Below are 15282 nucleotides of genomic sequence, written 5' to 3'. Positions count from 1 at the left end.
GGAATAAAACATTCACAGCCAGTTAAGTTATTTTGTGATAGTCAAGCCGCTCTACACATAACTTCCAATCCGGTATTTCATGAATGGACAAAATACATAGAAATTGATTGTCACCTTGTTCAAGAAAAGGTTCAAGTTGGTGTAGTCAAAACTTACCATATATCGACATCAAAATAACCGGCCAACATCTTCACTAAATCATTGAGCATACCACAGTTTTCAAATCTTATCAGCAAGTTAGGAATGATTAACATCTATTTCAACTTGAGGGGGAGTGTTAAGAACCAGGATCCTCAAATTCAGGATGTTCCCCAAAATCAGGATGTCTTCTAGGAAAGGTGTTTTTGTTTTTGTGCTTTTGTGCTGTCTATTTTGTCTCTTCCTTATATAACTATTCTTGTTCAAATAAAATATACAAAATACTACTATTTCAAAGAATTCTCAGGTTCTTCCTTCCATCCCAATGTTAGGCTTCATAGCTCTCCGAGCATTTTCCACCTCCCCTTAACCCCATTTGGAGTTTCTAATCGATTTTCTCTTCATCTATCAATTGTCTTGGCTTCCACTTCTCCAGACTCTGATTGATTCACATATCATACATCTCATCCCCCTTCTTTGAGCCATTCTGACACCAAATCCCTCTTCTTTCAAACCCTATAACCTCTGTTGCACCTCTACTCCAACTTTCGATTGTCATTAATCTAGAATGTTCCTTCAAGGCCTCATTCAAGTGGTCTCAACCTTGCTCTAGTTTGCCGTGAAGGATGTCCTTAATTATCGACTGGTTTGTTGATCTCCTGAAGTTGCTCTTCCCCTTGCTTTCCTCGACGAGTTCAACGTGAGTGTTTCTTCTATGCCTCGTCCATGTGATCTAGGAAAGAGCTAAAGGAAGTTGATTCTCAACCTTTGCCTAGATTTAATCTTAAACAACTGCTGGATGAAGGCTATCGCTTTTGGCTTAGCCTTGCCTGCGCATGATTGATTTAGTGGTAATACTTGCATCTTTTGGGGCCGCTACTGCTAGATTGCTTGGGGTGTTTGGGCACTGCGATTCAATTTCTTGCTATTTTTGTCTCTCATTGGCCTTTTCTTGCACAATTTTCTTATTTAAGGTATATTTTTTTGCTTTTGGTCTTTCCTGTTAGCTGGTGGCAGTTAGTTATTTAGCCATTTAGTGTTGTTTTTTAGTGGTTGGTCTAGTCCCTGCTCTTCGGAGACCCTTGCCCTCAGTTTTCCTCACTGCATTTCCCTTTCTGGACTTGTTCCTTTGCTTGTCGACCTAGCTTGGTCAATTATCACACACACACAAGATCATATTTCTTTTTTTTTTTACAAAAACAACTTTGTCTTCTTGTCAAATTGTTAGCTTCTTTTCTAACTATCATCATTATGTGCTTAAAGTTTAGCTAGGGTTTAGCCTTCTAAGTCAAAATGTTAGAAAAACCTTTGCACAAACCTGTCATGAAAAGTGAAGGTTTAATTCAGGAGAGATCCACTTATTGATAAATGAGACAAGAAAGTTGTCATAAAACTGATGATTACACTTGTAATGAAGTATTCTTTTGACTACAGCTATGCAAACTTCTAATTAACTAGCAGCTAGGAGGGCATTAAGGGATTTTTTGTTTTTTGTTTTTTTCTAGATAGCCCATATATATGATAAAAGATGAAATGTTTTTGGTGTACCGAATTCTTTATTTTGTGATGATTGTATCTATCTACGTACAACCTTTTACAAGGAGAATGTTTCATATATAATTGAAACAAATATTAATATACATGTTCTAATTACAAAAAAAAATCAACCTTAAGAAACCTCTTGGCTCTAGCCCTTAGTAATTAATGTGATATGCATTTCTTATGCATGAATCAATCATGAGATATTATATTAAGAGTAAATTGCTCCTCAATTTTTTTTTTTTTTTATTTAGGTCATTTGCACAAAGACTTTATGCGGTTTAAAAATAATTCTAAAAGATCATGTAATTTACTTTTCTTGCTCAAAGACTCCTTTTGTCACAAATGATATTAATTAACATTAAATTAATTAATTAAATCATAATCAATTTAAAATTATGGGAAATGAGCGCTAGTTAAGCCCAAACCAAGCGTATGTCTAATAAAATTCTTTAAAGAAGGAACCAAGTCTTAAATTCAAGCTCTAATCACATATTATCTGTTGATCAATTCTTAGTCGAAACCTTACTCTCCTTTTAGAGTAATGAGTTTTTAGGAAATTTAATTTTCGTGTTTGGTTAATATATACTATACTGCCCGATAATGATATATAACGAACAAAAATATCACTGCAATGTTAATTTGATGGAATCTTTCGTTTATTAATTCCTGACCCTCCATTTTTTCCCCCTGTTGTATCTCTCCTTATTCAGCACCTTTCTTTGATCTCTCTTTCAGGCCCAACTATTGATTCCATTGCAAGTAATTGGCACAAGTTATGGCCCATTCAAGGGCCCATTTGTATGGTGTGTTGGGGTGCCCAAGAATTTAGCTCTTCTTTACTCAGTTTAGCCAGTCTCCATTTTTTCTCTTCTTTCCTCATTTTCTCACAAAACAAACAACCCGCCTCAAGCATCATCAAGTCTTCACCTTTTTGCCGCCGGCCTCCTTTTAACTGCCCAAATATTGGAGAAAAAATACATTCCATACTCTTGGAGTTTTAAATATAACAATTATTTTTAAAGAGTTTTACTATATTAACCTTGATAATTGTCATGGTTTCATTCTCCACCTTTATTTTTATTTTTTTCTTGAATCAACACGAAAAAAGAGAGAATTTTGATCATTGTATCCCATTTTTAAATAGTAAAGCGAACCTGATTATTATAATTCTCTCAATATTATACTAATTAGAAGGTTGCATGGAATAATTGTTGAATTTATAAGATGAAATCATACTAGTCCCTATACGAACTCAAGGGTTAAATTGGTCTTACTTTTAAAATCATCATATAAGTTAATATACTGTTAGACTTAATGCCAGATTAGCTCTTATATAATGGACACCATCCAATAAGACCAATACAATGGCTATTATTAGATAAAGTTAAATCTATTTTAAATCAAATATTAACCCCCAAAATCAAACTCAAATAAGGGTTCTCACATTTGACTTGGGTGAGGTAGGGTTCTTTGATCATAAATAACTTTATAAATACGATTGTGATAAGTTATTGTGAGTGACAATTTAATTTGGATTTGAATTTGAGTTCGATTTGAGTTGTCTTTCTAAAAGTGAAAGGGATAATTTGACTTCAAATCTAAAAATATAATAACTCATTTAACCATTTTAAAAGTATGAGAGTGTATTTAACTCTCAAATCAAAATATAAAGACAAATTTGGTATTTATGGGCATCGATAACTTATTTAATATAAAAGGCGTGACATACAAAATAAATGACATATTACACATACAAAAGATATATTATACAACTACTATGAACAGACCTTTTATATGTATGTAATATATTATTTATATTATGCATAACACCCTTTTAATGAAATACTAGTCTCCTTGATACCATCTGCTTTTCAAAGATTGATTGTAGGCTTGATGGTCAAATCATCATTAATTACAATTTATTTAATCAAATTAGGATAAATGACATGATATTTATAATTAGAATCAAATTCTAAAAGTTGCAAAATTTTATATAAACTTATAAAAAGCGACAAAATTTTAGGTAATTCTCTAATAAAATAACTATGAGATAAAATTATGACACTATTATGGGAAAGGGCATAATATTTGAATATGCTCACCAAAATATATGCATGTAAATAATTACATTTTATTGTTTTGGTTTGTTGTTTTCAAGAGAGGCTCGTTTATATCCAGCAATGAACTGTAAATCAGCTATATGCTTCTCCCAAGGAAGCTAATAAAACCATGCGTTCAAGATAAATGAATGAAACTCACCAAACTTGCTTATTAAATCAAATAAATAACGAAGTATAACAAATACTGCTTACAAAATCACCTCTAGCTAGTGTGCTAATGTGCTATATTCCTTATTGTCATCATTAGATACTGTCATCATCTGTGTGCCTAACTGTAAGTTCTTTGATGATGGAATTCAAAGAAAGGAAGAAATGGGGGAGATACAGGCATAGAATTGAGAGAGGAGAGAGAAACTGAAACTTTAATATTCCAAAAAGATAGCCCACACATAAACTAGTTAGTTCTTAGGAGGCTTGTATAGCCCTTACAGAAAGTGATGAAGTGGAAAAAGGTATTGAGGTGTAACTGTCCTTGTACATAACTGCCTATCTCTACTGCTAAAATGACAATTCAAAAAATAAAATAAAACAAATAAAAATAGCAATAACAACTGTAAGTGGTAGTAATCTACTGTATCAAGGGCTTGGATGTCTAGCTACATCCAGATCGTGACATTCCTTCTCTTTTTAAAACCTTCCTTGTCTTCAAGAATCAAAGCAAGTGAGTAAACCAAGGAAACTGAGTAAGCAAGTCCACTAAATACTCCCAAGTAGTATGATTCGGATACAAATGAGACTACCATCGAACTAGCACTTGAGTAAGGGATAGTGTATCCTTAAAAATCACTTGTTTATCCAAGACAGACAAAGGCTTAATCTCAGCTTGGTGGTCATCAATTAAGGGGGGCAAATCAGGCGTAGGAACATTCTGGGGTCCAATTGTATCACCATTGGACAAGGGATAACCATTTATGCCAACTACTTGGTTTTATGAAACAGATACATCTCAAATAGGCTTCCACACATTGGTTAACTCTCTTAGTTTGTCCATTTATTTTAGGATGATAGGTTATTAACATGTGGAGACCTGTCCCCAAACTTTTAAAGATTTCCTACCAAAAATCACTTGTGAAAACTTTGTCTCTATCAGAAACTATAGACTGTGGCATCCCATATATACAACTTGACCACTGAATTTAGAAATATTCTTGCCACTTCTTATGCAATAAATGGGTGGGAAAGGCTAAAAAAATGAGCAAACTTAGATAGCTTGTCCATTATCACTAAAATTACTTTTTTTTCCTTCTGATTTAGGCTACCCCTCGGTGAAATCCATGAAAATCCTAGCCCAAGCCTGACTTGGAATGTCTAATGGCTACAACAGTCTAGGATAAGCCACATGTTCATGCTTGCAACATTGACATATTTCACAGTCAATCACATAATCTGCAATAATTTTCTTGAGGTTAAGCCAATAAAACAGTTGCCCAACCTTATGATAGGTGGTGTCCTCCAAGCGGTGAGCTATGTAAAGATTGTAGTATCTGCCTTTTAAGTTGCTCATTGTCACCTATGACCATCCTTCTCTTAAACATGATTATTCCATTAGATAAAGTATACCCAGGTTTACTACTATAAGACTGGCTGATAGTTCTACCAAAATGTCTTGATTCCACTTTGCACCCTCATAACTATTAGTAATCTCTCTCACCCAATTAGGTGCCAATGAAATAATAGCATTATAGACCCCATTTTCCACCTGTATGGACAAGGCATCTACTACCATATTCTCTTTACCTTGGCGATATTGAATCACATAGTCAAGACCTAAAAGTTTTGACATACCTTTTCTTTGTAGCTGTGTATGAATTTTTTGTTGCATGAAAAACTTTAAGCTCACACAGTCGGCTTTGATGATAAACTAATTGCCTTCTAAATAGTGTTGCCATTTTTCCACAGCAACTTGGATTGCAATCAATTTCTTATCATACACACTTAGGCCTAAATGTTTAGGTGTAAGAGTTTGGCTAATGAAAGCTAGTGGCTTACCTTCTTGCATTAGGACTACACCTACTCCTTTGTCATTAATTATCAATTATCTCCAACACAAAAGGTTTGGTAAAATCAGGTAAAGCCAACACCAGAGCATGTGTTATAACCTGTTTCAATTGAATAAAGGTTGTCTCTACTTGAGGATTCCACTAAAACCCATCTTAAACAATTTAGTTAAAGGTTTGCTAATAACCCCATAATTCTTAAATGAACCTTTTATAGTATCTCACCAATCCCTTCAAATCCTTAACTGTAATTGGTTTCGACCAGCTAACCATGACAACAATTTTCTTGGGGTCTATACTTACTCTTGCATTAAAAATAGCATGCCCCAAATACTCCATTTGTCCTGTGACAAAAGTACACTTGAATTGCTTTACATATAATTGGTTGGATCTAAGGACTTCAAATGTTGTCATAAGATGAGCAAGGTGCTAGTTAAAGGTTTGGCTATAAATGAGGATATCATAAAAAATGCAAGGATCAAATCCCATAAATAAGAACTACATATATGATTCATAAGAGATTGAAGGGTGACAGGAGCATTGACAAATCAAAAGGCATGACTCAGAATTCATAAAATCCTTAATGGATTCTAAAATTTGTTTTTGTTATGTTTGCATGTTTCATTCTTATTTAGTGATAACCTGTCCTTGGGTTTTACTACAAGAAAATTTAAATTTAGTGACAAACACCCGTCATTAAAAAATTTAAGGTTAATTTTATATAAAATTTAAGATTTAGTGAAAGGCTAGCAAGCCTGTCATTAAGTTCACTGTTTAGCAACGAGGCTGTTAGCCCCATCACAAATTTAGTGATAGGGTTAACATTCCCGTCAGTAAATTCGTTGTTTAATGACAGGGCTGTCAGTCTCATCACAAATTTAGTGATGGGGTTAACATTCCTGTCACTAAATTTGCTGTTTAGTGACGGGGCTATCAGTCCTATCACAGATTTAGTGGCGGGCTGTCAGCCTCGTCACTAAACAGCAAATTTAGTGACAGGGTTGACAGCCCCGTCACTAAACAACGACTTCAAAATTCTGCCCTCCTTCTCTTCTCCTCGCGTTATTTTCTTCTTCTCCATCTCCCTCTGCAATTTCTCTCTTCTCCTCCATCTCTCTCTGCGATTTATCTCTTCTCCCCCATCTCCCTCAAGGCTGTTTTCTTCGTCCACTGTTGCCTTTCGTCGATGCCGCCTCTGTGCCATTACTATCGTTTTTTCAATCTTTTGGAGGTAATTTAATTTCAAGTTAATTTTATTATTCAGTTAATAGTTATTTTATGTTAATTTAATTTTAATTATTCTGTGTTGTTTTGTTATTTTGTGTTATTTTGTGTTATTAGTTTAGTTTAGTTTAATTATTTAAAATTAGTTATTTTTTGTTAGTTTAATTTTAGTTATTTTGTGTTATTCTGTGTTGTTAGTTTAGTTTAGTTTAATTGTTTAAAGTTAATTATTTTGTGTTAGTTTAATTTTAGTTATTTTGTGTAGTTTAGTTTTAGTTTAATTGTTTATATTATTTGTTACATTTAGAAATTAAAATGTAAAATTTATTTATTGTTATTTAGTAGTCATAGCATAAATGTATCCTATTTTGTTATGTAATTATATTAATAAATATTTTTTATTTTTTATTTTTTATTTAAAACAGTAAAAGTTTTCAATTTCAAATTTTTAATATTTTATTTTTAATGTTAATTTTTAATTATTTCTATAATTAATTTTAAATTTTTATTTATTGTATATAATTTAAAATTTTAAAAACATTTCTGGTTATTTATTAATTTTTTATTTTTTATTTTAAAATTAATTTTAAAATTTTATTTTTTTTAATTTTTTAAAAGGATCTGTGACGGCTCTGCAACCCCGTCATTGATCTGTCCCATCACAGATTTGTGACGAGATATCTTTCTGTCACTTTTTTTTTATGAATTGAAAAATTCGTCACTAAAATTTAATGACGTCCACTTTAGTGACGGATTCCTTATCCGTCGCTAAAAAACTTAGTAACAGAATTTTTATTTTTAATGATGGATTTTTTCGTCACTAAAAATAATTTTTCTTGCAATGTTTTGTTTAGAAAAAATTGTACCTTCTTTTAGTTCATCAATGAGATCTTTAATAATTGGTATAGGAAATTTGTTTTTTATGGTAATGACATTAAATTGGTGATAGTCAATGCAAAATCTCCAAATTTTATCATTCTTTTTAACAAAGAGAATAAAGGATGCAAAGAAACTATGACTAGGCTATATAATGGAGCTAGCCAATATTTCCTTAACTAATTTATCAATTTTAGCTTTTTGAATAGAAGGATATCAGTAGGAACAAACATTGACTGGTTCAATGTTGGTTTCCAAATTAATAACATTATTGAAGGTTTTTTGTGGGGGCAGGGTTGTAGGCTCAGCGAACAAATCCTTAAATTCAACCAATAGTAATTGTAAAGGGTCAAATGATTTTACCTTAAGGAATGGACTGGAGTGTAGCAATGCAAGCAGTTATGGGATAACCTTCTTCAGTAGTTGACTGCTCCCAATTTTCTACCTCCATAAAGCTTTCCACTTTATTAGTTTGCACAAAAAATAGCTGGGCCACTTGTCCAAATTTAGTCTTGAAAAATTTATGCAATTTTTTCCCCAAAATCAGCTTACAAATCCCTTTCTCCATGCTGCCCATAAGAGTCAATTTCTTCTTTTCTATTTCAAAGGTTACCTCCAACTTATTGAAATCAAAGATGATGGAATGAACAGTCCTCATCCAATCCACTCCTAATACAATGTCACAACCCTCTAACTTGAGAATCCTCAAATCAGCCATAAATTTGTGCCCTTGCATCTTCCAACAAAATTTCACACACCTTGAGTTGTATATTTCATTTGCATTGGCAACTATCGTTGATAGTGGGAAAGTAGTTTTCACCTTGCAGTTCAGTTCCTTAACAATTTTTTTATTCAAAAAATTGTAAGTACTATTATTATCTACTAAAATCATTAGTTTTCTTTTGCCCACCATTCCTTCCGCCTTAAGGACTTTGTTAGTTAGAACACCTTTAAGTGCATTCAAGATAACATGCATTCAAGGATAACTCTCTACCCTCGGCTTCCTGAACATTCTCAGCCATAATTTTTGTTTCTTCTGAATCTCTTCTTCTTCATCCTTTCCTTAATTCAATCCCTCTATTTGCAAAAATTGATGCTTGCACTGGCTCCTAGGCCCATACTTCTCTCCACACCCAAAACATAATCCAAGCTGCCTTTTTTGTTCCATAGTGAATGGGTTAATCGGATTGGGGTTAGGTAGAGCCTTAACATTCACATTTTCTCTAGATACTCCTGAGTTTGCAATTCTAAGATTTCCTTCAATGGGTTGACTTATTACCGAATAGGCCTTGGACTAAATTTTATACTTCTTGAAAATAGCTTCCAAAGCCAATTCTTGCAATCTTGTCTTCTCAACAGCCTGCTTGATAGTTGTAGGCTGCATCATCTTAACCGTTGGCCTTAGTTCATCTTTTAAACTATTGATAACGATGGAGACAAAATATTGTTTAGTTAAGGCAAGGTTATGCATTTAACATTAGGGACCTCAATTCCTCAAAATAGACTTAATATTTTATCGCTGATAATTCTTGTTTCAACTTGTTAAACTCCTCAATTGTATTCACCATAGACTGCTCACCAAACCTGTCACATAGGTCTTCCACAAACTCCATCCAAGTTGTCTCATCCCTCGCCTTGTTCCACCCTTGAAACCATGTTGGCATTGCCATTGAAATAGGAAGCTGCAAGGTGTATTCCCTGACCTTCAACCATATTATAGTGTTGGAAAAACCTTGCACACCTCCGAACTCACCACTCCGAACTCACCACGTTGGTTTAACACCTTTAAATATGGGAATTTCAAGCCTAGGCAGAGATGTATGTGGGTGATTTTGGTAGGATCCCCTTACCTATACTGCTTGATATATTTTCAATTGTTCCTCATCTTGTTATGTCGTAGAAGCATGAGAAGGAATGTTCGCTCTCGTCAAGGTTGGCTTTAAAGTGCCTACTCTTGTCAAGATCGTCTCTAGAATGGTTTTGGGAGGGAAAATTTTCGATAGGCTAACCTAACGCCTCTTGGAAAACATTTTCAGAAGCCCATCCACCCTTTGGTCGAGGCTAGCAACTTTCTTCTTCGGCAATTGCACTGTTTCTCTGGTGGCAATGTTGGTGGTCATGTTGTCCTCTTGGCAACAACTCAATTCTTCCTTGGGTTTGCTGCAAACCCAACTCCATGGTCTCCAACTTCGCTTCCACCTACTTCATGCGAGTTCCTTCTACCATATTTTCCTCAACCAAATTCTTCTAATTTTACTCTATTAGTCAATATAACTACTTTTTAGAATCAGTAACCAACTTTGATTGGAGTTAATTGCTAGAGATTGTCAGAATCACAACCAAGAACTAGGTGGTTCTGATACTAAATTGTCAAGAACTCAAGCCTCATTGTAAGTTTTTCAGTGATATATAGAATTGAAATAGAGGGTGAAATGGAAGAGATATAGGGAGAAAATAGAGAGTGAATTGAGAGAGAAAGAGAAACTAAAACTTCAATATTCCTAAATTGATAGTCCACAAACTAGTTCCCTGGAGGCTTGTATAGCCTCTACAGAAAGTGATGCAGTGGAGAAAGGTAGTGGGATGTAATTGTTGTTGGTAAATAATTGCCTATCTCTACTACTGAAATAGCAATCTAGAAAATAAAATAATACAAATAAAAATATCAATAACAACTGTACGTTGTAGTAATTTGCTGCATCAAGGGCCTGGATGTCTGCCTACATCTGGGTTGTGACAAATACTTGAGTGCAATTAAGTCCTAACATAATAGTTACGAAATCTCAATAGTCTAGGAATTTTCTTATATTTCTTAAATATGGAATTTGAATTTAAATCTATAATGTTTGCAAGCTGATCCAAATCTATGATTTTAAAAAACAAGCAGTGGACAGCATTGTACACTACAGTTAAGTTAGAGTGATAGGTTCGCTTTCTTAGTAGCAGTTATGGCTCAAACTAGATATTCTCTAACGAGAAAATACCCTCATAGTCACGCTTAAAGAGAATTACTATGCTCACTGTTACATCTTTCCTTTTACCCAAAAAAAACAGAATCAGTTGTTCCAATCCTTCAGTTCTGTGTCAATTACATATAATCTTAAGACCCAGGCAAAAGCCTGTCAGAAGCCCAATAAAAAAAAGAAAAGAAAAGCTGTCAGTGTCTTGCTGGAACTAGACTGATGATGCCTAGTCACAATCTAAATCAATCGAAGCCTGGTCAATTGGTTACTGTATCTTTAAAACAAACATTGCCGCCACATAGCTTAGCAGGCAGTTTTGTAAAGCTTTTATCATAGGAAGAATTGCACATAGCAGTTCCACGAAACACTAGGCCTCCAATGCTTCTATGGCATTCAACTTCTCAAGTGAAGAGGCCAGGTCCTTTGCATTCTGCAGCTAGTTCGATTCAAAGATATTTCCTTGGGGCCCTTTCGAACAGCTAGCTTTACACTCCCACGAAATCTAAATCACCAGAAATCACCACATGAACAAATTCCATCCTTGATCAGATGATACCGGGCAGCATCTCTTACAAGAATCTCTCTCCCCGTGATCTTTGAAATAAATTTTGTTGCATTATGGCAATCCCCACATACTCTGAGGTTTTTGACCACTCGTATGGGCATACCAGGAGGAATAAAAATCAACCCAAAGGCAATCGCAAGCTTCTCGCTGTGGTGATTAAGCATTTTTATCTTCTCTGACTGCTCAACATTGTGTAGAACAGAAGTCATATCAGGCACATAACCTTCCTCAATCATTTTGCAATATAATTTCTCCAGTTCAGCATATATCTGATCTGAATGTGGATTTGACTTATCATCAGCACGAAAAGCATGTACTTGGCCCTTATATTTGATCCAACTATATCCCGGTTCCTTTCTGATGCCCAGATCTCTCATTCCTCTTCTTAAATGAGCCACTTCATCCCACTTCTCCTTAGCAGCATACATGCTCGAGAGCAAGACATAGATTGCAGGGTTCTGTGGTTCCAGTTCTATTAGAAACTCTGCAGCCCACTTCCCAATTTCTATGTTACCATGAACCCTACAAGAGCTCAGCAAGGTAGCCCAACCAATGGCATCAGGACTACATGGCATCTTAGAGATAAAACTTATGGCTTCTTCTAACCTCCCGGCTCGGCTGAAAAGATCAATCATACAAGTGTAGTGATCTTGGATTGGCGTGATGCCATGCTCTACCATTGAATCAAAATAATGACACCCTTTCTCAACTAGGCCTGCCCTACTGCAAGCTGAAAGAACCCCAACGAAAGTAACTTCGTCAGGTTGTAGACCATAAGCCATCATTTTTTCAAACAACTCAATTGTTTCATTGGCTTTTCCAAACTGGGAATACCCGGAGACCAGTGCAGTCCAAGAGACTTCATCCCTAAACTTCATTTCGTTGAACAAATGATGCGACTCTTCTATGCTCCCACATTTACCATAAAGCGTAACAAGTGCGTTACAAACTGTAATAAAGGAAATCAATCCTGAAACCAAAGCTCGACCATGGAATTGGGCACCCTCTTCTAGGCTCGCAAGATTAGCACATGAGCTAATTACACTTCCTAGGGTAACATCATCTGGCTCTATCCCAGCTCTTTGCATTTCATGGAAGATCTGAACAGCTTCTTCACTATATCCATTTTGGCCATAGCCTACTACCATTGCAGTCCACGATACAACGTTTTTGCAGCTCATTCTTTTGAAAACTCTTTCTGCATATGCTATGCTCCTACACTTGGAATACATGTCAACAAGGGCGCTACCAACAAAAACATTATCCGCAAAATCTGTCCTAATTATAAAAGCATGGATCTGCCTGCCTTCTTTCAAGGCCAAAAGAGCACCACAAGCTGTCAATATGCTTCCAAAAGTAAACTGATCAATTCTCAAGCCTTCAGACCTCATGTTCCTGAAAATATCAACAGCTTCAATGTCCAATCCATTCTGTGCAAGTCCAGTAATCATCGTTGTCCATGAAATTGAATCCTTTTCCGCCATGCTGTAAAACAAACGCTTCGATTCTTCAACCATCCCAGACCTCAGAAAACCCATTATCATTGTATTACAGGTAACCAGGTTCCTCTCGGGCAATTCATCATACACACGCTTCGCATCAACAATCCACCCTGCTTTTGAGTACATATCAACCAATGGACTACCCACAAAAACATATGACTCAAAACCAAACTTGACTATCTGCCCATGCAATTGTCTACCCGAATCAATAGAACCCTGATTCGATGACAATATAAGCATTGTTGAGAATGTAATACGATTCAAATTCATAGGCCCATCCTTCAACATCAACCTATAGACCTTCAGAGACTCCTTAAACGACCCGTAACACGCGTAACACGAAATGACTGCATTCCAAGAAACCCCATCTCGGCGTGGCATTCGATTGAAGATTTCGTGCATCTCGGAAACATGCCCAGACTTGGAGTAAGCTGAGAGGATGGTGTTCCAGGAGAAGAGGTTCGGTTGAGGAATTAGATCGAACACATGTCTTGCATACGTTAAGTTGCCCAACTTATAGTACGAGCTGATGAAATTGTTCCAGAGAAAAGTTTCAGGGTTTGTGACTGTTTTGAGAACAAAGCAGTGAAGCTTCTTTGCTTGGATTTGGTTGTGGGCTTCACAGAAGAGCTTGAGCAACGAACAGCAGTAGTTGGAGTTGGAGGCAGAAGACATTGTCCAGAGGTGCTTGGCGGGGAACACGGTGCATATGTGTAAGGAGGATTATGCTACACGGCCAATTTCCTTGACAATTTGGTTGACAACTCCAAATTGTCGCGATATTTTGACATTATCGCGATAATTTGGACGCCCAAATATTTTGAATCCCTGCCAAATTGGCCCTGCTCCCCCACATGTTCCCCTCTCTCTCTCGACCTCCCCCCCTCTCTGTCTCTTCACCTCCGCCGCCGCGTCTCCAGCAACCGCCGGATCCGTCTCGCCTCCGCCGCTGCGTCGCCTTCTCCAGCAACCGCCGGCTTCCTCTAGCCGCAGCCGCGTCGTCTTCTCCAGCAACCGCCGGCGACGACCACCATCTCTGGCGTCCCCAACACCGCCGGCCTCTCATTCGCCTGGTTTGGATCTGACATACATATTCCCCTCTCTCTCTCTCTGCCTCCTCACCTCCGGCGTGACGTCGTGGTGCTGCCGCCGTCGCTCTTCACCAGCAACGACCACCATCTCCGGCGTCCCCAACACCGCCGGCCTCTCATTCTCCTGGTCTGGATCTGACATCTCCGACCACCATAGGTGGTGTTCACTGTGCATGCCAGTATGAGTATTTAGATAAATATAGTTGAAATTGAATTTAATATAAAATTTGGTTAGGGTAACGGTACGTCCAAAGACAACATTCCCCCAATCCTCATAAATTAGGGAGCCTCGTGCATTGGATGCACCCTTATGGACACATTATGTGGAGCTTTTTGGTGAAGTGCTGAAGCGAGGGCTCAAACCTGATGGAGTTGTGTTTGAAGAGGTCCTCAGCATGCAGCCGTGCTGGGTTGGTGGATCAAGGCCTGCATATCTTCCAGTCAATGAAGGGAACTTATGGAATCTCCCCACAAATCGTTCACTATGGCTGCATGGTCGATTTACTTGGCCGAGCCGGGTTGTTAAATGAAGCTCTCAATCTTATAAAGGGCATGCCAATGGAGCCAAAAAATGTGATCTGGAGAGCCCTTCTAGCTGCTTGCAGAACCCACAAAAATGACAGAATGACAGTCTATGCAGCCGACAGGATAACCAAATCGGGCGATTGCAGGAGTGAAATCCACGTTCTTCTGTCAAACATATATGCTTCTGCTGGTAAATGGACTGATGTTGCGAGAGTGAGGCTACAGATGAAGGAGAAAGGGGTCAACAAAGTACCTGGATCGAGCTCAATCGCAATCAAAGGAGTAGTTCACTAGTTCACCTCTGGGGATGAATCCCACCCAGAAATGGCCAGCATTGCCACGATGCTGACTGAGATGAGCTGCAGACTCAGGGACGCCGGTCATGTTCCTGACATAACAAATGTTCTGCTGCATGTTGATGAAGAAGATAAAGAATTCTTGGTTAGTCGACACAATGAGAAACTGGCCATGGCCTTTGGGCTTCTTAGCACAAGTCCAGGAATGCCTATTAGGGTAGTTAAGAACCTCAGGATATGCTCTGATTGCCACTCATTTGCAAAGTTGGTGTCAAAAGTATATGATAGGAAGATTGTTGTTCGAGATAACAACCGGTTTCACTTCTTCTGGCAAGGCCCATGTTCTTGCAATGATTATTGGTGATAGTTAAATACAACAAATATTCATTAATTCAATCTTCTAAAACATATTCCTGAAAGTTCTGCCAGGAATGCCAGATTTT

General features: G+C 36.9%; 1 protein-coding gene across 1 annotated transcript; it reads right to left on the bottom strand.

The window, feature by feature from the left end:
• Nucleotides 1–10873: 10873 nt before the first annotated feature.
• LOC127797257 (putative pentatricopeptide repeat-containing protein At1g68930) lies at nucleotides 10874–13602 on the bottom strand. The gene has a single exon (XM_052329983.1). It carries the CDS (start codon nucleotides 13600–13602, stop codon nucleotides 11368–11370), a length of 2235 nt encoding a protein of 744 aa, XP_052185943.1. The 3' UTR covers nucleotides 10874–11367.
• Nucleotides 13603–15282: the final 1680 nt, after the last annotated feature.

This window comes from Diospyros lotus, chromosome 3, assembly GCF_014633365.1.
Source record: "Diospyros lotus cultivar Yz01 chromosome 3, ASM1463336v1, whole genome shotgun sequence".
In the NCBI taxonomy this organism is placed as follows: domain Eukaryota; kingdom Viridiplantae; phylum Streptophyta; class Magnoliopsida; order Ericales; family Ebenaceae; genus Diospyros; species Diospyros lotus.
The sequence above is the reverse complement of the archived record's forward strand: the minus strand, read 5'-3'. Positions and strand labels throughout refer to the sequence as shown.